At 42.5% G+C, this 22431-nt stretch overlaps 1 protein-coding gene across 3 annotated transcripts in view; it reads left to right on the top strand.

Moving 5' to 3' along the window:
- The window catches only part of mst1rb (macrophage stimulating 1 receptor b), a 118304-nt gene extending 96399 nt beyond the window's left edge, over window positions 1-21905 (top strand). For all 3 annotated transcript variants that reach the window (XM_048606671.1, XM_048606672.1, XM_048606673.1), the window contains exons 14-21: window positions 5013-5105; window positions 6149-6352; window positions 8698-8778; window positions 11242-11423; window positions 14219-14328; window positions 16804-16969; window positions 19080-19216; window positions 20445-21905. In XM_048606671.1, the coding sequence (XP_048462628.1) occupies window positions 5013-5105; window positions 6149-6352; window positions 8698-8778; window positions 11242-11423; window positions 14219-14328; window positions 16804-16969; window positions 19080-19216; window positions 20445-20652 (1181 nt within the window). In that variant the 3' untranslated portion in view covers window positions 20653-21905. The remainder of the gene's footprint in view (window positions 1-5012; window positions 5106-6148; window positions 6353-8697; window positions 8779-11241; window positions 11424-14218; window positions 14329-16803; window positions 16970-19079; window positions 19217-20444) is intronic.
- Window positions 21906-22431: the final 526 nt, after the last annotated feature.

Genomic DNA, 22431 nt, shown 5'->3' with positions numbered 1-22431 from the left:
GTGGCAGCGAATGGTGACAGAATAAAATAAAATCCGCAATGGAAAAGAGCCAACCTTACTTTATAGCATCGTACGGAAGGGCAGGAAAATGGTCCTGAGGAATTTCGGATAAACAGTGATTCTATTTGAATGGCAGAGCAGGCCCAAGGCTTTTTGATTAAAATCTACGTTCTTTCTAAGTATTAAAAAATTTATATGAATCCCTTAAATTGAAAACAAAAGGCTGAGTGTTGCAAACAGGAGCTGAGTCAATGAATATTGTAATTTCTCTGCCTCTCTCCTTCAAAATGAAATGAACTTCCAGCCCGATGTTCTGATTTTAAGAAAAATTAAGAAGCAGCAACTGCCTGGTCCTGAAAGCATAATTACAAATTCTTCTGAAAGAAAGTACAGCTAAAAGATACTTAAAAACTAGGAAGGTTTACCTGTGTCCAGAGTTTGGTTCATTTCTCCACATTTTTTTTCTTCGAATGGGCGTGAGAGGGGGAGGGAAATCCTCATGATGTTATCCCTCCTTATTTGGTGCAGACACTATCTATTTAGCTGAAACCTGCAAGTAAAAGCCTGCAATTTTGATCCACATGACTATCCTTTAAAACAGCACCCTTAAAGGGACCTAGGTGAGTAAAAGAGTAGCAGCAAGAAACACAAAAGAAAACAAGCAGAAAGAAGAAAAGAAGAAAAAAATTGATCAAACACTGCACTCTCCTTAAAAAAAAAACACACAAAAGCCTCCAAACAGAGGCATACAAGTTAATCATGAACTGAGCATCCAATGATCCCTTTACCATAATACAATTTAAGCAATGAATGTAGTTCATCCTACAGATAAGCAATAGATGATCCCAGGAAAAGAGCTATGAAAATCCTGCTTGCCATTGGCATCAAAATTGCAGAATCAACTCATCTGGTCTATCCATGGATGATCAGAAAGATGCAGAACATACTCAAAGACTTGTTAAGAGTTAATTTCAAGATTAACAGACTCCAACCCATGTCTTACAGACAACAACTGCAATAGTCTATTGACCAGTTTGTCAGAGGATGCCGCAGCAGAGAACATGAGTGTGATTTTGCCAAAGTGGAACCGTCATTGAGTTAGTCATCGGCTGTACACTAAATAAAGTTTTCAGGAAAGACCTCCTGGAAAAGAAAAGGGGCCAGACCATTGACTCATTGCTTGGGCATGGACACAAGTATGAAATGATAATGGCAGATCAACAACAATGATGTGCTTTAAATGCAGCAAACACTATTGCAATGAAGAGCGAAACCAGCAAAATCTGTAACAGATGTAGTTTGCTGTACCTACCAAAATGCTGTCTGGCTTTTCTCAACATCTGTAAACATGTGACACCAAGGAAGTTTGCGTACAGAAGTGCTGGAAATCTGTTTCTGAAAGGCCACGTCAAATGCCAGAACGAAACACAAGTAACCAAGAAGACAACATGACACCACAATCTGGCAGCAAGGAAAATGCTAAGAAAGTGTACAAATGCAAACACATCAGTGAGGCGCAGAGCCAACCAAGTAAAAGGCAAATTTCATAAGATGATCAAGATTTCCATATTGTTAACTCGTGCACCATGTCAACTGCATGTGGCAATCAGAAGGTTTTCTCATAGAATGTCATAGAATGCCTACAGTGTGGAAACAGGCCCTTCGGCCCAACAAGTCCACACTGACACTCAGAGCATCCCACCCAGACCCATCCCTACAACCCACCTAATGTACACTACGGGCAATTTAGCATGGCCAAACCACCTAGCCTGCACGTCTTTGAACTGTGAGAGGAAACCGGAGCACCCGGAGGAAACCCGGGGAGAATGTGCAAACTCCACACAGACAGTCACCCGAGGGTGGAACTGTTAATATCATAACTCCTGAAAATAGCTAACATCAACATAGGAGCTGATGCCAATATATTACCATTGTGTATCCTGAAAGACATCTACCTCAGCTCATCAACAATCTGTCCTGATCCACCCATGTTGATGCTATAGTCAAGAAAGCACAACAACTCCTCTACTTCCTCAGGAAGCTAAGGAAATTTGGCATGTCCATAAAGACTCTTTAAAGACCAATTTTTATAGATGCACCATAGAAAGCATTCGATCTGGATGCTATGGCAACTGCTCTGCCCAGGACCGTAACTAGGCCCGAAACATTAGCCTTCCTGCTCCTTTGATGCTGCTTGGCCTGCTGTGTTCATCCAGCTCTACACCTTGTTATCTCAGAGAGTTGTGAACATAGCTCAGTCCGTCACACAAGCCAACCTTCTACCGAAAGACTCCATCTATACTTCTGGCTACTTCAGGAAGGCAGCCAACATCATCAAAGACCCCTCGCACCCCGGTTATAATCTCTTCCAAAGTCTTCTGTTAGGCTGAAGATACGAAAGCTTAAACACACATACCAACAGATTCAAGAACAGCTTCTTCCCTGCTGTTAGCAGACTTCTGAATTGACCTCAGATTTTAAATTTTAATGTTGACCTCACTCTTTGTGCACCTTCTGTGCAGCCATAACATTGTATTCCACACTGTATTGCCCTAATGCACTTTGTATGGCATGATCTGCCTGTACTGTGCGCAAAATAAAACTTTGCACTGTACCTAGGTTCATGTGACAATAATAAATCAAATCAAATCAAAGTGGCACGCCATTTTACAACCTACAGTGTATAATGGATCACCAGTTCCAATCACCTAATTCAAATTTCACCAACTGTTATGGTGTGACTTAACCCATGTGCCCACAACAGTCTGAAGAAGGGTCACTGGACTCGAAATATTGACTCTACTTTCTGTTCACAGATGCTGCCAGACCTGCTGAGTTTTTCCAGCAATTTCTATTATTGTTTCAGATCTTCAGCATCCGCAATTCTTTGTTTTATCGCCATAACATTAGCCTGGAGTTTTTGATTACTGGTTCCTCACATTACAACTACATCGGAATCTCCCCCAAATCACATCCAAAGACTCAAATACGAGCAAAAGTTTCTAAAATATGCGATAAACCTAGATCCATGCAAAGTCATTACTGATCATGGTGCTGTAATGAGTAGGAAGCAAAACCAGTTCAGACCAATACACAGAATACCAGTCATGCATAGAGAGATTAGGAATGAAAACTCTGTTGATGCTTGTGTGTTGCTGTTGAGTGACAAGATAGCCAAGTGCAACAGAGAACTACGCATATATTTCCGGACCCATATTGATCACCAGATCAGGATGAACTGTCAGACCTCCAAAGCAAACTTTACTTCAGAATTTAAATTGTTAATCTTCTAAATTTTTTTAACATGTTTGTATAATTATCGAATTGACAACATGTGATGTACAGCCATGTTTTTTTTGAGATAATTCTCTGTCTTTGGTTAAAAAGGGGATATTGTGCAATGTCTTACTATCAGTACACCTTTAAGAGCTATGTTTGCGATATCATCAGACCTGCAGGTATAAAGATCCATCTTAGCTCAGGCCACTTGAATCATGACACACCATTGGAAGCATGTTACTCTTTGTAACCGAGCAGCTTAATGTTAACCCTGACATGGATGTACCTGTGAAGATAATAGTTGTACATCAGTGAGCTGTTGGATCTTTCAATACCACGTTACCCATATCCCAGTTTCTTCTGTTACATGGCAAAACATGAGCATTGCCACATCAGTTAAAGATACCCTGCTGGAGACAAAACACACTCCTTGTCAATGTGAAAGTTGCTCTGTAAATGAAAGTTCTTTATATTTTCTCCCTATGATCCTTTGTCTTCTCAATTTTCTTCCTGCAGCTAATATCATGCATCTGCTTATTTAGGCACATAGCGTGGTTAACACTGTTAAATCCAATTCTTTTACTCTGGTACCAGACTCAGAAACCATGTTTTGCCCACACCATCAATCCTCCTGGCTGATTATGGATGCTGAATTTATTGGGAGGCAGGTTATCATCACAATCTCCTTGTACACAACAACATCAGCTATGCGGCATGGGTGAGGAGTGTGATGGAATACTCTCCACTCACCTGGATGGGTGCAGCTCCAACAGCACTCAAGAAAATCAATGATATTAGAACAAAGCAGCTCAGGGTGGTACTGTGGCACAGTGGTTAGCACTGCTGCCTCACAGCGCCATAGACCCAGGTTTGATTCCATCCTCGGGTGCCTGTCTGTGTGGAGTTTACACGTTTTCCCTGTGTCTGTATGGTTTTCACCAGGTGTTCCATTTTCCTCCCACAGTCCAAAGATGTGTAGGTTAGGTGGATTGGCCATGCTTAAACAAAAAAAAAATGTTCTGTAGTGCTGAATGACGTACAGGTTAGGTGGGTTAGCCATGGTTAAAAGCCCCGTATGGGGTTATGGTAGGGATGGGTCTGGTGGGATGCTGTTCGGAGGGTCAGTGCACACTCAATGGTATGAATGGCCTTGTTCTGCACTGTCGAGATTCTACTTGATTAATGCCCAGTCTACAACTTTAAACATTCACTAATGACTGCAATTGCATTGCAATAACTCTGAAGCTCCCTTAGCAGCACCTTTCAATCCCATGACCTCTACCATCTAGAAGGACAAGGGCAGTGGGCACTTGGAGACATCACAGCCTGCAAGTTTCCCTCTGATCCACTCAACCTTCTGACTTGGAACTACACTGTCACTCATTCACAGTCATTGGGCCAACATCCTCAAAGTCTCTACATGGACTGCAGTGGTTCAAAAATGTGGCATGCCATCACCTTCTCAAGGGCAATTAGGGATGGGCAACAAATGCCTCAGCCAGCAAAGATTGCATCCTGTGAATTAAGGCAGAAGGATCATTTAATTGCTGACATTCAAGAATATCCCACGGATGGTGATGTGAGATTTCCATTTACTGAAAATGAACCACCTCTCAATACACACATATCTATTCTACTTATATTATCTAATTATAATGTGTTGTGTTTGGCTCAAATAAAGACTTTGTGGGGAGTTTTAAGCCAGCTGACAAAAATGCTGCATTATTTTCCAGAGCATGCGGACCTACTGAACCGTTTGGAGGCATCGGTGAATATGATATCTCTCAATGCAGTCCCACCTGCTCCCAGTGACTACAGAGATTCTCGTGAGTCCAGTGTGAATTCAGATTCTGATTCCACAAAATCTGTTTCTCATCAGTAACTTTATCTTCACACTCCTAATTTGTGTAATCCCTCCTCACCATTAAACCCAATATGTACACGCATCATTCTCAACCTATGCTACACTCCCTTTGCAGCCGGTTATATCCTTCTTAAGATGTGGTGTCCACACAGTTCGCAGTATTCCAATTAAGATATAAACTAAGGTTTTGTACAGCTGAAGCATAACTTCTACCACCTTTCATCCCATCGTTTTGGTCTCACTGCCAGCATCCCCACCTAAGCTTTGTGTTTATTTTCTGTACTTGCTCATGACACTTGAAGGACATATGTATCTGGCTGCTTCCTTAGCTTGAGTGATATTTCTGACTGATTGTAATTGATGTAGCTGTTGAAAATGAAGACTTTATTATGTAGTGTGCTTTTTCCACTCCTGCATAGGCCCCTATGGAAAACACCCAGAGACTGTGTTTTCTTTTAGTGGTAACTGAAGCCAGTCCATAAGAGGAATGTTTGCATTCCATTGAATACTTGCTTCCAATTGTTTATGATGTGTTCCTTTTATCTTAACATGGTGCTACCTCAGTGAAGAGAAACCTTGTTCTCCTCATGCCATGGTCAATATTTATTCCTCAGCCAAATCACCCAAAAAATCATTAGATTATATGTTTGTCGCCTTTTATGGGAGCTTACTGTATGCAGATTGGCTGCTACACTTCCTGCATCACAGAAGGACTTAATTGTCAGAAAATGCTTTGGGACCTCATGAAATTGTGGAAAGGCTATATGTAAATGCAAATATTTCTTTTATTTTCTCTTCCACGTGGAAATGTACAAATGCGGAATGGAACTATCCGGAACTTTCCATTCTGCAATAATCACCGGTACAGAAAGACATGATGTATCTGGCAGGGCCACAGAGAATTCCAGAGCATGTCCTAATATTTATTCATTTGATCATCTTTAGGAAATGTTAAAGATGAGAGAATGTGGCCTCTTTAAGGAAAGTTGTTTATTTATTGGTTAGGTCTCAGTCCCAACACAACGTCTGGGTCAAGTGGAATCATATTTCGAGGCTATAAAGGCAGCACTGACTGTGCAGCAATCCCGTTGCTAAGTCCTAAAGAAATTCAACCACAGAACCTGAGGTCAGAGCTACTGGAAGAAGTAAAAGATATTCTGATCCCTAGCGAATGTTTAACTGCTTACATGGACCAGGTGATTGGAAAAGGTTGGTATGTGCTCAATTGTTGATTCATTAACATTCCTGCAACTGGTTTTTGAGACTGTACTTCCCAACATTAAATAGGACTGAAGCATTGTCTCCTCAAATTCCCAATGGCTGTCGAGGTTCTCATGGAAGCTAGTACGGGTCACTTTTAATATGTGTATACAGTCTGCCCATCTCCTTTCTTTTCTCTCTTTCCCAGTTTCCAACTCTGTCTGTCTTGGTGCTGGTTTTTATCTCTAGAGGGGGCACATGTGGCAAACAGAACTAGGGACTGTTCCATGGTCCCAAATCCACTGCCAGGGGTGCGGGAGTTCAGTCACCAGTTAATAATTAATTGTTATGATAGATAGGATGGACAGGAAGAAACTTTTTCCCCTTGATGGAGGGATCAATGACTGGGGCATAGATTGAAGATGAGGGGCAGGAAGTTTAGAGGAGATTTGAGGAAGATTTTTTTTTCTCGCAGACGACAGTGGAAATCGGGAACTCACTGCCTGTAAGGGTGGTAGAGGCAGAAACCCAAATATTTAGGACGTATTTAAATGCGCACTTGCAATGCCAGTGCATACAAAGTGATTGGCCAAGTGCAGGAAAATGGGGGCACATTGTCAGAGTGAAGGGCCAGACCCTTTAGACCTGAGATGAGGAGGAATTTCTTCAGCCAGAGGGTGTTGAATCTGTGGAACACATTGCCACAGAGGGCTGTGGAGGCCAAGTCACTGAGTGTATTTAAGACAGAGATGGATAGGTTCTTGATTAGTAAAGGGATCAAGGGTTACGGGGAGAAGGCAGGAGAATGGGGTTAAGAAACTTACCAACCATGATTGAATGATAGAGCAGATATGATGGGCCGAATGGCCTAATTCTGCTTCTATATCTTATGGTCGTATTGCCATTCTGCAAAGGGCCTCCCTTCCCTCCCTAAACCTTTGACGATAATGTTTGACAGAATTGGAGACAGGGTGCCATTTTGAACACAAATGCACTGTCTCTCAGTTACCTTTATTTGTAGCCTGCTGCAGGTTTCAATCTCGATGGCTTCTGGCCCTCCAGCTTCAAGAGCCCAGACTGTTCTCAGTTACACCAGTCATTAATAAGGGAAAAAAAAAACAAGTTGAACGACTGATTTCCATGATAGAATCTTGTGGAAATGGTGTGGGGTCTCGCTTGCTGTCTGGGGAGTCTGTGTTGCCTCCTTTAGAGAAAGTCTTGTTCCATAGGTACTTTAAGAAGCCAATGGTAGGTCTTTCCCTCAGGGTCAAAGACCCTGGCATAAGAGGTCACGCCTTCTGAATGCAACTGGTCAATTCTTCTGTATTCAGCAGTGCCACTGGGAAGGCAGTGGCTACTGCCAGTACTGCGCAGAACTACAACCCTTCTTGGCCCCCGATCTTGGAAAGATCCAGGCACCAAGTGTTGGTTGATCAAATGCCAGCGGTCCTCAAGTGCAGCCTGGAATCCCTGAACCTTGATTTTACTCTTAGGTTCATGAGTGTGTTATTAGGCAATCAGCGGCCCTCGAAGTTTTCATTGCCATTTATTTTGTACAAAGCAAGAAGTTTATGTTTGGCCACTCCCTACCTGGTCACAAAGTTGTGAAAAAGTTACATTGAACTTTGCTTTGAATTTTGCTGAAAAAATACATTTTTTTCAAAGCTTTCCATCTTTTACCCATCTGGACATTTTGCATAAATACAGAAAAACAAGTACATGCACTACACTTGTTTTAATTTAACGCAATAGGTGACAACCATTAACTGCCCCCTCTTTTCATGGTCTGCATTGCCCTTAATGGGCTTTGCACATAAATTAACCAATTGGAGAATACAGATGATTTACTGGTGGTGTTTAATAGAGGAAGGAAAATACCACAAGGATTTGGTGTAAAAAATCATTCAACTGTGTGTAAGAGCACTTATGGATATAAAAAGAAAAGAAAAAAGAAAGAAAATGAATAAAAAAGTAAACAACCACTGACTGGTTCATTTCTGAAGGCAATGCCTTGAAAAATATGTCAAACTACCTCACTTAAAGTTTAAACATAGGCTGGCAGTTAACTGTCAATCAGCATTAATGGGTGAATGGCAACATCTGCACTATAGTCCACTTGCAAACCACTGGATACTGTCATCATATGCAACATAAATGTTTGTCTTCTTCTTGAATTGTTATTTTTGTGAAATGTCTTAATAAGACGAAAAGCTTTGATTTAAAAAAATGTGTTTTCTAGCAATAGTCAAAAATTGCATTGTTGAACACTCTAGATGGAAAACTAAATTGCATGATTTGTAGTGAAGTTTTCAGTGCGTAAAAGAATGTTAAAATAATGAAGTTTCTCTTTACAGGACATTTTGGTAGTGTTTACCATGGTCTGTACAAAGACCACAACAAGAAAGAAATTCACTGTGCTGTGAAGTCTCTGAATAGTACGTATTAGAATACAACAGACATGCTGTTATTTTTCTGTGATTTCTTTCTTTACCCCTTAATAACAGTTTTAGATTTTTTTGTCAATCTTTTTTCGTCCTCTGTGCCTTTCCATATCCATCTTTTGACTTTTCCAGTTGTTCAAATATCAAAGTGCTTGATCTTCCTCTACATCAGTTCAAATCAAACAAAACCTGGTAGTTAACTGTCAATCAGTGTTAATGGGTGCATTTTCCATGGTAACAAAGTTAGCAATCAGAGTCCACTTGCCAACTGATCAATATTTTCCTCTCAAGCAGTATAAATGTTGGTTTTCCTGTTGAATTGACTTCTTTTATATCAGTTCTCAACATCAGTTTCCATCTACTCACACCGCATCCTAGATGGGCAATTAATCTGGTATCTATTGAATTGTACTCTTACATATTTCAAATCTAAAGTAAAAGTGTTCTGTTTTTCCCTTCTTGAGACTGGCCTTGCCTTGCTCTATACTATCCTGCATACTTTGAGTTTTATTAGAATAATAATTCCTATCCAACAATACACCTTCAGTATAATTAGAATCAGTGTTAAGCTCTTCTACATCCCTCCCATTTTAATTTCTTTTTCTTGCTGTACTCATTGTCACATCATCTGACAGTTCTATTCCATTTCTGAAGCAAGGAGGTACATTTGGGACCTACCAGCAGGCCTCTGTTGTGATAAAGCCACTAGACTGTGTATAAATGTAGACTTTGTGTCTCATCCCAATTCCCCCCTTTCTTCAATAGACTGACTGAGATTAGGCAACTCAATGAACATGGTGAGACAATGCGTGAAGATTCCAATTCACTGAAAACTCATACACTCACTCAGGGTTAAAATCAGACCCATTGGCCTCCAACATCCTGGGATTGGTGAAAGTATACATCCCATTTCTAGAGAGGGCATCTGAGAAGTGGCCTAGAGCCTGACTTGCCTGGGATTCTGTTTGTTTGATACCTTTAAACTGCTCTCAGTGAAAGAGATATTGTGGGTGGAGAACTCCCAATCTTACTCGATATCCAGGAGATACATTGAGGAGAGTTTTTGAGCAACTGGAAAATGTATATGATCCTTTTTCACCATGACAATCATTTATCCTTTTGAATGCCCCAAAGCATTACTCAATAAGACAACTGAAACAGAAGGAATTCTCTAACCAGTGTCTGTCCAGTGGGAGTTTTGAGATTTTTAAAAGTAAATTTTTTGTTTCAGTTATTCCACCTGAAGAAAGGTTAATTAGCTGTCGCCAGTATCACCCTTGCAAGTACTGACAGCCCCCTCTGGCTATACAAATGACTCCTCCAGGCCTGGATACTGTCTCTACCCTCAGCTTAGAACATTGTGTTATTGCACTCACTTTGGAAGTAGATATGATGTGGAGATGCCAGTGTTGGACTGGGGTAGACAAAGTCAAAAATCACATGACATCAGTTGCTTTCCTCTCACTGCACCTGATAAAGAAGCTGCGCTCTGAAAGCTTGTGATTTTAAATAAACCTTTTGGACTATAACCTAGTGTCATGTGATTTTTGACTTCAGAAGTAGAGATATTGAGTACAAAAGAGGAGGAGCTATGGTGAATTGGATGGCACGGTGGCTCAGTGGTTAGCACTGCTACCTCTCAGCCTGAGAAACCTGGGTTCAATTCTCGTCTCATACAACTGTGTGTGTGGAGTTTGCACATTCTCCCCATGTCTGTGTGTGTTCCCTTTGGTGCTCTGGTTTCCTCCCTCAGTCCAAAGATGTGTAGGTTTGTGGATTGGCCATGCTAAATCACCCATCATCCCCAGACATGTGCAAGCTAGGTGAGTTAGCCATGGAAATGTAGGGTTATAGGTTAGGGATCTGGGTAAAGGAAGGATGCTTGTCAGAGGGTCAGTGTGAACTGAATGGCCTGCTTGCACACTATAGGGATTCTGTTCTCTATCTGTAAGCCCTTGAGAGGGTGCAAACTATATTCATCAGAGTGGGTCCAGGGGTGAGACATTTTAAGTGTGAGAATTGGTTGAAAATGCTAGAGCTATTTTCCTCGCAGCAAAAAGAATCAAGAGGAGAATTGATAGAGATGAACAGAGTTATGGCAAGATTAGATTAAGAAGAAAAGTGATTAGTTGTTCCCACAAATTATAAGTTTAAATGGTTAGAGTGGTGAATGGGACTAACTGGGTTAGTCTACAGGATGCCAGCATGGATTTGATGGACAAAACGGCCTACTTCTGTGCTGTAATGGTGCTATAGTTCCATGATACCTCCAGGAACAGGGTCCCAAGAATTTCCAGGCTACGGGACACGTTTCAGTGCGCCTCCTTTTGGAGGGAAGACCAATGTGCGGCACAAAATCAATATCCAAAACTCTCCTGTCCAGAAACGAAAACACAAGATAAAATTAGTCTGCATCATGTTGATAATCATCCTCATTGTGCTGTGGTTTTTCAACAGGAATTTCAGATGTCGAAGAGGTGGAGCAGTTTTTGAAAGAAGGGATCATCATGAAGGATTTCCACCATGAAAATGTTCTATCTTTGCTGGGAATTTTCCTTCCTAAGGAAGGGTTACCATTGGTAGTATTGCCATATATGAAGCATGGAGACCTACGGCATTTTATCCGTCAGGAAAGCCGGGTAAGTGATGATTAATTAAATAGTAACTGTATGAAATTACTGGGGAAACAGGCTATCCTATATTGCGGATATTGGGAGTAGTTTTAATTGGTAGGCAAACCATTAGGCCAAAACAAGTATCTGTAAGGGAGGCAATGGCCTAGTGGTATTATCGCTGGAGTGTTAATCCAGAGACCCAGGTAATCATAGAATCCCTACAGTGTGGAAACAGGCCCTTCAGCCCAACAAGTCCACACTGCCCCTCTGAAGGGCATCCCACCCAGACCCATCCCCCTACCCCTGCAATTTCCCCATGTCCAACCCACCTAACTTAAACATCCCTAGACACTATGGACAATTTAGCATGGCCAATCTGCCTAACCTGCACATCTTTGGACTATGGGAGGAAACCAGAACACCCAGAGGAAACCCTCGCAGACATGGGGAGAATGTGCAAACTCCACACACACATGCGCCTGAGGGTGGAATTGAACCCAGGTCCCTGGCACTGTGAGGCAGCACTGCTAACCACTGAGCCACTGTGCCACCCTATGTCCTGGGCGACTTGGGTTTGAATCCCATCATTTTCAATAAAATTCTATGAATTGAATTGAATTCAATAAAAATTTGTCAATCGTCAGGAAAAACCCATCTGGTTCACTCATGTCATTTAGGGAAGGAAATTGCCATCCTTATCTGGTCTGGCCCCCATATGACTCCAGACCACAGCAATGTGGTTAACTCTTAACTGCCCTCTGGGCTATTAGGGATGGACAATGAATGCCGGCCTAGCCAGTGATGCCCTCATCCCATGAATGAATAAAAAAAATTGGAGTGGTCAGTCCGATATCAGCTGTTTTTTCAGTAATTGACAGAAGTTAAAATTGTCTCCTGTTCCTGGCTATGAAAACCAGAATTGCATTTACTTGGCAAATTTCCATCTATGAATCCTTGTGGAAGTGATAAGGGTTCTGATCTGTTTATAATGGCATTTTAAGGCCAGACAGGAAATAATTTTGTGAACAATTGTGGCTACAGCTGAAGGACCAGTCATTCTGTAGTATTTCTATAGTAGATCTGTCGTATCCTCAAATCTATATTATTTTCCTGAGCTCTTTGTCTTCCTGGATCTTCCTCACCATCAACCTCATCCTCAAGGTTTACATCTTAGACAGATCTTTGGGTGTCAATGACCTAATTTCGTGTTGTCTTTCACTCCAGCTTCTAATTTTCCAATTCATCAATTGCAGTGGGATGATTAACTGGGTGTGAGCTGTTGTCGCTACCCCATCATTGATGATGCACAGATGACCCAATTTCAACACAGTATCCCTGGCTAATGGTCTCAGTTAAATGTTGCTTTTAAGGACTGTATCACAGAGTGGTAGCATACAATGTAAAATGTAGCTTCTGATCGTTGCTATTACTGTATTAGGATGTCAAATCATGTTCGATAAATTTGAGAGAGAATCAAATCTGTTGCTGACTTTAAATAAAATGGCTCAGAGGCTCTGATGATTTTAGGAGCACAGGGCTCATTGCAACTTGTTGACTTTCTTGTGTCAACAAACTTCCAATCATCTGTGCAAATTATTTTCCTTATTCCTTTATATTGATTTTGTAAAATGCAAACTTTTCTTTTTACTTTACAGCTTTGATAACCAGTTGCTTGGCTGTAGAGAACTTGAATATTGCTGAATAGAGAGAGGTGTTGCCATGTGCTCATAGCAACTAAAGGTGACACAGTGGTAATGTCACCGGGCTAACAAGTCAGAACTCAGGCTAATCTGCTGAGCACTTGGATTCAAATCGCACCATGAGGGATGATGAAATTTGAATTCAGTGAAATTCATAGAATCCCTACAGTATGGAAGGGGACTGTTTGGCCCATTGAGATCTCACTGACCGAAGAGCATCAATGAATTAAAAATTCACATGAATTAGATAAAACTTGTTGGTCCATTGTTTTAAAAACTCCATCTTTATCTGGTCTGGTCTGCATGTGATTCCAATCCAATAGACTCTTAACTGCACCCTGGGCAATTAGGAATGACCAATAAACACTGGCCGAGCCAGTGATGCTCATATCCCATGAACAAATTTTTAAAAAATGTTGAAGATAATTAATTGACCTAATAACATGGCTCGTTCACACTTGCTGGAAGTGACATTCACACAAATCCCTGTTATCAGTGGAGGATAGAGGCATGGATCTCCAGTGGATAACACAAAAAATATGGATAGTGCTCCCATTGAATTCCCCTATCTACCATGAGGGACCCTGTGATCCATTGGGACCAGTCTCTTAGGGAAAAAAGGAATTAGTCTGGGGCTGACCTCCCAAACACAGGGGTCTGCAGATAATGATTTTGCGTGTAACGAGGAGTTAGTGTACATTCATATACAGCGACCCATTCCCTTCCAACAAAAAGAATATGTTCAAACCTTGCACCTTTTCTTTAATCTCTTGGAAGCTTAGTCAGTCATTGGTTCCCCACTGCCTTCTGCAAGGGCAATGTCTTGGTCAATCAGAGTCAACTTGCCAATCAATCAGCACCCTTCCAAATGGCCAAGATAAATTGGCATTCATATCGTCCTAAAAAAAGAGGCAATGTGGCTTTGAGCTTTGCCAACCATGGCTGGCATCATTCCCAGAAATGGTTGAGGAAAATAGCTATTGTTTTAGCAATATTCCATTGATAATCAGTTTGGACTGGCATTGATGGAAGATTACAGACAGATGCTCTGTGTCCACTTACTCAGTTGAGTGTCGAGACTGATTGCAATCATTTGTGTCTTTCTCCTTTTTTGTACAGAATCCAACAGTGAAAGATTTAATAGGCTTTGGGCTACAGGTTGCCAAGGGAATGGAATACCTCGCACTAATGAAATTTGTTCATAGAGATCTTGCAGCAAGAAACTGCATGTAAGTACAAGTAAATTATAACGTCGAAAGTCTGTTTTATTGGAAGAAATACCAAGTATTTTACAACTGATTTTCAAACACGCTCTTAATTGACCTCTCTCTTCTACCCTCTTTACATTTCCTCTGGTAGATAAAGTTTGCCGGAATGATTTTGCTGAGAATTTGATGTTCAGTGCTATATATCTTCCTGAAACTGAAAGCAACACAGTGCTTTGTTTAGCGGCCTAATCAGTACAGGCACCACCAAGAACGAGTCCATATCGATTGGAGACTCTTGGTGTGTGCGAGTTAGCTGATTTTATGGAGATGTGAGTTTAGCTGCCTTCAATTAACATCAACATCAACACAAGGGAGAAAGAAAGATCAACCACAGATAGCAGTTGAAAGATGCATGCACTTTGATATGGGATGAGGGTGATATTAGACTCAGCAAAGATGGCTTCCCTGATTAAATAAGTTACATTGATTTCTCGTGAGGCCTGTGAAGACTTGCCACTTGAGCAGAAGTCTTAGAGAAACCAAAACTTTTGCAAAATCCCGTGGCTTTAGGAGGCATAGAGAGCCAAATGGCTGAGGAATGAGGAAATAGTGAGTAGCTGTTTTAAAAACGAGCTTTGTATATCGCAGTTTTCAATTTTGCATGCGAGGTTAACATCAGGTGGTTGAGTTCCGAAGGAGAGACATTTATATAAATGATTTGGATGTGAATGTAAGAGGTATGGTTAGTAAGATTGAAGATGACACCAAAATTGGTGGTGTAGTGGACAGTGAAGAAGGTACATTGGGATCTTGATCAGATGGGCCAATGGGCCGAGGAGTGGCAGATGGACTTTAATTCAGATAAATGTGAGGTGCTGCATTTTGGAAAGGCAAATTAGAGCAAGACTTAGCGGTAAGGTCCTGGGGAGTGTTGCTGAACAAAGAGACCTTGGGTGCAGGCTCATAGTTCCTTGAAAGTGGAGTCACAGGTAGACAGGATAGTGAAGAAGATGTTTGGTATGCTTGCCTTTATTGGTCAGTGCATTGAGTACAGGAGTTGGGATATCATGTTGCAGCTGTACAGGACATTAGTTAGGCCACTTTTGGAATACTGCGTTCAATCCTAGTCTCCCTGGTATAGGAAGGATGTTGTGAAACTTGAAAGAGTTCAGAAAAGATTTACAAGGATATTGCCAGGGTTGGAGGGTTTGAACCATAGGGAGAGGCTGAATAGACTGGGGCTATTTTCCCTGGGGCCTGAGCGGTGACATTATAGAAGTTTATAAAATCATGAGGGGCATGGATGAGGTAAATAGCTAAGGTCTTTTCCCTGGGGTGGGGGAGTCCAAAACTAGAGGGCATGGGTTAAAGATGAAAGGGAAAAGATGTATAAGGGACCTAAGGGGCAACTTTTTCACACAGAGGATGGTGTGTGTATGGAATGAGCTGCCAGAGGAAGTGGTGGAGGCTGGTACAATTACAACATTTAAAAGACATCTGGATGGATACATGACTAGGAAGGGTTTAGAGGGATATGGGCCAAATGCTGGCAAATGGGACTAGATTAATTTAGGATATCTGGTCGGCATGGATGAGTTGGACCAAAGGGTCTGTTTCCATGCTGTACATCTCTGTGGATTTGAAATTTAACTCTGTTTCTCTCTCCATGGACTTGCCAGATCTGCTGAGTTCCTCCAGCCTTCTTTGTTTTATTTCAGATTTCCGTCCTCCCAGTATTTTACTTTTATCAGTTGTTTGGGTATTTGGTTAGAAACTGACATATATGAGAACAAAGAACAATACAGGACAGGAACAGGCCCTTTGGCCCTCCGAGCCACATTTTGCCTTTTCATACTAAAACTGTCTTCACTCACAGGATCTGTATCCCTCTATTCCCTTCCTATTCATAGATTCATCCAGGTGCTTCTTGAAAGCTGTAATTGAACCTGGGTTCCTGGCGCTGTGAGGCAGCAGTGCTAACCACTGAGCCATTGTGCCGCCCCAAACTAGACTAGAGTCTGGTGCAGAATGATGTACCCCCCCCAACCCCCAGCATGGGTTCAATCCCTGTGCTGGCTGTTATAGTTCATGGGGGCCTGTTATGCCGCACACTTTGCAGAGTGGTTCCCCCTTAAATTGTACATGTAACCTACTGACTCTATTGCGAGAGATGCCCATGGTCTTTATGACAAGTTTATCAGAGTGGGACTTGAACTGAGAACTTATGAATCAGGAGCAAGGGTGCTACCAACTGAGCTACAGCTGTCACAAGCAACAATAGTGGGATTTTCTGCATTAAATGCTCAAGTACAGGCGTTGGATACATTTCCTGTCTTGTTGACCCCTCTTGAACGAGATAAGTGTTCCAAGAAAAGTCAGGGTTGATTAATTTTTGCGAAGGGATACAGATGGGATTTCTGTAAGGACATGCCCTTGAAATTGTACTTGAGGATTTTCTCCACATTGTTGACCTGTGTGTGACCTTGCATGCTTCAGGCTGGATGAGACCTACGTGGTGAAGGTGGCAGATTTTGGAATGGCACGGGATGTGTTGGACAAAGAGTATTATAGCATTCAAGACCATCGGAAAGCCAAGCTCCCTGTGAAATGGATGGCACTTGAGAGTCTGCAGACCCAAAAGTTCACAACTAAATCGGATGTGGTAGGTTTTCATCTGTTCCATTTGGGCCCTTCTGTTATGTGTGGCCGGCTTGTAATTTCTTTCTTCACTGAATTGTCAGGATGCTGGCTGTAATTGCACATAAAGTTCTTATCCCTGGGTCTCCCTTTACTGATGAATGCTTGCTGTGAGACTCGTAGCAGAAGCCCCGCACCCTGTTACTGATGGGTGAATGACATGTCCTTTTGATATTTCCTTAAATAGTATGGTTAAGACAATCAACGTGCTACCCCGAGATGTGTTATTACATTTAGTGCCAATGCAAGTTGGGCCTTATGGTGGGGATCAGTGCTGTGAGCCTTATGTTCTGCCCTCATGAAGCAGCAACAAGCGGGATGTTTGAGGCTGGAGCTCAGGCGTCCTCCTGACAGTGCTTTGCGTTGTATATTCTAGTTCTGCTGTGAAGTATTTCTGTGTCCCACACCATCCTATAGTTTAATTGGTGGGTGGGCAAGCATCTCCCAAGCCTCTATAACTGGGAACACTGCAACCTTGATTTCTTGGGGAGTGGGATGACGAGAACGAGGGTATATACATTCTACTGTGACTCGGCTCACTATCCAGTCGACTCTGGGGGCAGGATTACTGATGTTTGGTGACTGGACGATTTCTATTTCAGAAATAAACATTGCATGGTTTTTAACTGATATGTTGAGGATTCCATGAATACCACAAATCTGTTGCCTTGTTCTTTGCAAAACCAAGTAAAGACCTAAATATTTAGTGAGCAATGCGTGTGATCATGCATCCACCTACACTGCAATTATATGATGGTCAGACTATGAGACGCAGTGAGTTTGCATTTCATACAAGCATGGAAAATTGAGAGACAGGACTGACTTTGCTTATCTGTCTTTAGAAACACAATGTTTTCTTCACTAGGCAATGCCCACTTTGACCTTGGAGAGTTTGAAACTACCTGTCCCTATAACTCCCTGTATTCAGCACTTCAGAAGATCTATAGACTTCCCAGTGAAGTAATCCAGAACAAATATTCGTCAAATTATAGAGAGGAGACTTGCCCTCCCAAGAAGTGGCAGGGAAGGTGGTGGAAAATAACTGGGTGGGTTCCACATGGGGGATCACCCTGCTGCCTTCCCCTCGCCACAGAAATTAAATTCTGGGTAGGGAGGCCCAAACTTTGCCTTCCTTACTCACCACCACTCAATGAATGACCATATAAGGTCCTCTTCACACCAGGATTAACTCCATTCCCGGCAGGTAAGGGCACTGGCAGACTCCCAATTGGTGGAATAGAATGGTCTGTCTGCTGAATTGTGGGCCTCAATCTGGAGGTGATTGGGGGTATGGATAGAGGCAGGAGTGTGTCTGCTGAAAGCCATACCCTGTCCTAGCTATGACCTTTGCCAACCTTCTTTCTTCCTCTGCACCCTTCCCGAAAAATCACCAGCCTTGCCCACTGCTTCTGGTCTTTAGTGTCACCCAGAAACCTCAACCTCTACAAGTGGCTTCACAGAATTGTTACTGTGGCTATTCAGCCCGTTGCACCTTGACAGGCACTGCTCCTAGCTCCGGAGCAGCAGGCAGCTTTCAGGTGAGATGGGACATTGCCATCTCAGGACCTGATGCACTGAAAAGCCCACTGGGTGACCACTTCAGTGCCTGGCAAGATATGACAGACATTCCCGTTTGTAGTGGTGGGGGATAGCCTGCACATCATGGTACCCACCGCCAAACCTTAGTTGAGGAAAAACCCTGAAAAATCCCAGCCATCGATGTGTTCCTATGTTTTACTAAATTAGATCTCACAAGGACTGAACCACAGTGGAAAGTGATAGTGTGAAATTCCACAATGAATCATTTCAAATGCATCATTAACCTCAGTAAACAAGACTGAATGGGTTTACAACTGCTCGCATAGCACTTTTACACCAACTTGGTGACTAACACATGACTAGAAAAGATTCAGCCCCTAAATATATTTTTAGTAGCTCTAGGAAATGATGGAAGGGAAGCAGAAGATTAGACGATCAAACCCTGTTTGTATTACCCTCACCATTAGATCCCAGTGTGCCTCTGTGTAAGTTCTGCATCCCTTGACAGTTCTCTCTGTTGGTATTGTGGTGTTTAGTGGTCATTTGGAGTATTGCTGTGGGAGCTGCTAACTCGAGGGGCACCACCCTATCCAGAAATCGACCCTTATGATATCACAAGATTTTTGTTAAAGGGAAGAAGATTGCCTCAACCAGAATATTGTCCAGATGAGCTGTGAGTATTTGTCTCTATTTGGCTACCTTCCTTTCATTTCAAAGATTATTACATTAGAATAACATGGGAGACAGTGGCATAGTGGTAATATCACTAGGCTAGTAATATAGGACCCCATCCTAAGCTGAAGTTTTGGGTTCAAATCCTGCCAGTGCAGATGGCATCATTTAAATTTAGTAACGAAAAGCAAACGATTGTTGTTAGAAAAATATCATCTGGTTTGCTGGGGAAGGAAATCTGCTGTCCTTCCCTGGTCACAGGGGAGGCGATGGCCTAGTGGTATTATCACTGGACTGTTAATCCAGAGAACCAGATAACGTTCTGGGGACCTGGGTTCGAATCCCGCCACAGCAGATGGTGGAGTTTGAATTCAATGAATTAAGAATCTAATGATGACCATGAATCCATTGTCGATTGTTAGGAAAAACCCATCTGGTTCACTAATTCCCTTCAGGGAAGGAAACTGCCATCCTTACCTGGTCTGGCCTACATGTAACTCTAGACTCACAGCAATGTGGGCAATTAGGGATGAGCAATAAATGCTGCCCTCATCCTGAGAATGGATAAAGGGAAAAGGCAATGGCTGCATGTGAAACCAGATCTACAGCAAAATAGCTGACTCTTAACTACCCTCTGGAATGGCCGAGCAAGCCACAAAGTTCAAGGGCAGTTAGGGATAGACATCAAGTGCTGACCTGTGACACTAACATGACTTCAGTTCAAAATAAGAGTCATACTGGACTCGAGACATTAGTTCTGTTTCTCTCTCCACAGACCTGCTGAGTTTCTCATGTCTGTTTCTGACTTCCAGCATCCGTGGTGTTTTGCTTTCGTAATGATTTTTACATCTGGCGTTTGATTTGCTTGAATTTCTGCATTTAAGCTGCCCCCACTCACAAGCCTTTTTGGTTTAACCTTAGTTTTGAAGATTTAATTCGTCACTGGAGTGGGTGGCGGGTGGGGGTAAGGGGCTGCTGGGAGACAGCAGAGGGACCTAGTTTTGCTTGCATTGTTTATGTAGCTATGAAGAGTGTGGACAATCCTGCCTCCTGAATCAATCATCCGTCAGCTGGATGGGCAGGAGCTTGGATGGTATAATGAATGTGTATGGAATTGGAAAGGTTTGCCGGGAATATGCTGGGAACGCAATGTACCAACGTGAAAGGGGTAGAGTTCTAACTTGACCCACAAGCCATGCACTATCTCAATGACCCTCTCCCTTGCACAGGTACAATATTATGCTGCGTTGCTGGGATCCAAAGCCTGAGCTGCGACCGCAGTTTACTGAAATTGTCTACGAAATTCAAGAGATTCAATCCATGTTACAAGGAGAACACTATATCAACTTGCAAGTAAATTATGTGAATTTGGGGAATGACCAGCCTTACCCTGCGGTCGACACTACTGACGATGAGCTAGACCTAGATTCAGACTGATTATGTTTTGCTGCACTCGCCAATACATCTGTTCAGACTTTGACTTGAATTTCGGGAGAATGCTATCTTTAAGCACAACGGAAGTCATTCCTGCAGTTCAGCTACTGTTTTCTCCCCCTGCGTTTTCCTCTCCAGTAACCTGTCTCTGCTAATTCCTGTGGTCAGTGCAATCTGTAGGAAAGTTTATGGATCACTAAGTGGTCAGTTGCAGTCTTTGCAAACGACAGTTCTGTGCAATTCCAGGCAATGATGATTTTCTTAAAGGCCGGGTAAAGGCTTTTATCAACAACTTTTATTTACGGTGGCGTCAAAATGTCCGGAGGCAGTTCACAGGAGCATGGTCAATAAAATTTGACACTGAACCACATAGGGAGACATGAAGGGAGATGGTCGAACGCTTGGTTGGGGTAGGCTACGGGGAAAGAGGGAAAGAGATGGAATGAGGCAGAGAGAGTTAGGAAGGGAATTCTGTAGCTGGGAGTGAAGCAATTAAAATTGGGAATGCGCTTGTGACCGGAACCAGAAGAGTGCAAACATGTCGGATGCTGGCAGAATTTTCAGGGATAGAAAGGAGGGAGTCCATGGAGGGGTTTGAAAGCAAAGATGGGACTTTTAAAAAACAAGTCAGTGCTTAACTGGATATCTGTGTAAGTTAGTGAGTGCGTAACATTATCCTCAGTAATGTAATCTTACCGAGATCACACAGTACAGACGTGGCCCTTCAGCCCAGCGAGCCTGCACTGACGATTACATTTCGTGACAGGCTACTGCGGTTTCCTGCCCTTGGATTCACAAACAATGAAGGGCCTTTGCAGAAAGGAGGAATTGTGAAATGATGCTCTCAGGTCGAGGTGGATGTTTTTCAACCCTACGTAATGAAAAGGAATAAGCTTTATTTGAACCAATTGCATACATCCAAAGTGCAATGAGAGAGAGAAAAAAAAAGTTCTGTTGAAAGACATGGCTTCCATTCATTTCTTGTTTAAATTTTGCTTATTATTCTGTGCAAGCATTGAGGAATGAAACATTCAACAGATCTTGTTGTCTTGACAAAACATTTTGTAGACAATTAAAAAGTCTTGAGGTTAAAAGTATGATTGTGCCAGCAACAAGCTGTTTTGTTTCTGCAATGGTACTGTATAAGCTATTCTTAAATTGGAAATGATTAGAATCCCTACAGTGTGGAGGCAGACCATTCAGCCCATCGAGTCCACACTGAAGATCATCCCATCCAGACCTACCCTTTTACCCTATCCCTGTAACCCTGCATTTCCCAGGGCTAAACCACCCAGCCTGCGCATTCCTGGACACTATGGGGCAGGAAACCGGAGCACCCAGAGGAAACCGACGCAGACACGGGGAGAACGTGCAAACTCCACACAGACAGTCGCCCGACTGTCCCTGGCGCTGTGAGGCAGCAGTGCTAACTACTGAGCCACCGTGCCCAATCCTATGTGTAATTTAGCATGGCCAAGTCACCTGCACATCTTTGGACTGTGGGAGGAAACCGGAGCACCGGGAGGAAACCCACGCAGACACGGGGAGAATGTACAAACTCCACAAAGATTGTCGCCCGAGGGTGGGATTGAACCCTGTGAGGCAGCAGTGCTAACGAATGAGCCACTCTTGTGGCTGCATTAGGGAGAGGCTATTCACCGGGAAGTTTTAACAAAGAAGAATCTAACATTTGCATTCACTCTGCTTTCCTAATTTGCTGGACCTTTGCACTACAGCAATTAAGTGGTGGCTGATGTGTTACCAACCACTGACTTCTGGGCT

The sequence above is a fragment of the Rhincodon typus genome, chromosome 16, assembly GCF_021869965.1.
Source record: "Rhincodon typus isolate 14 chromosome 16, sRhiTyp1.1, whole genome shotgun sequence".
Lineage (NCBI taxonomy): Eukaryota > Metazoa > Chordata > Chondrichthyes > Orectolobiformes > Rhincodontidae > Rhincodon > Rhincodon typus.
Note: the sequence above shows the minus strand (reverse complement) of the source record. Positions and strands in the feature narration are given on the sequence as shown.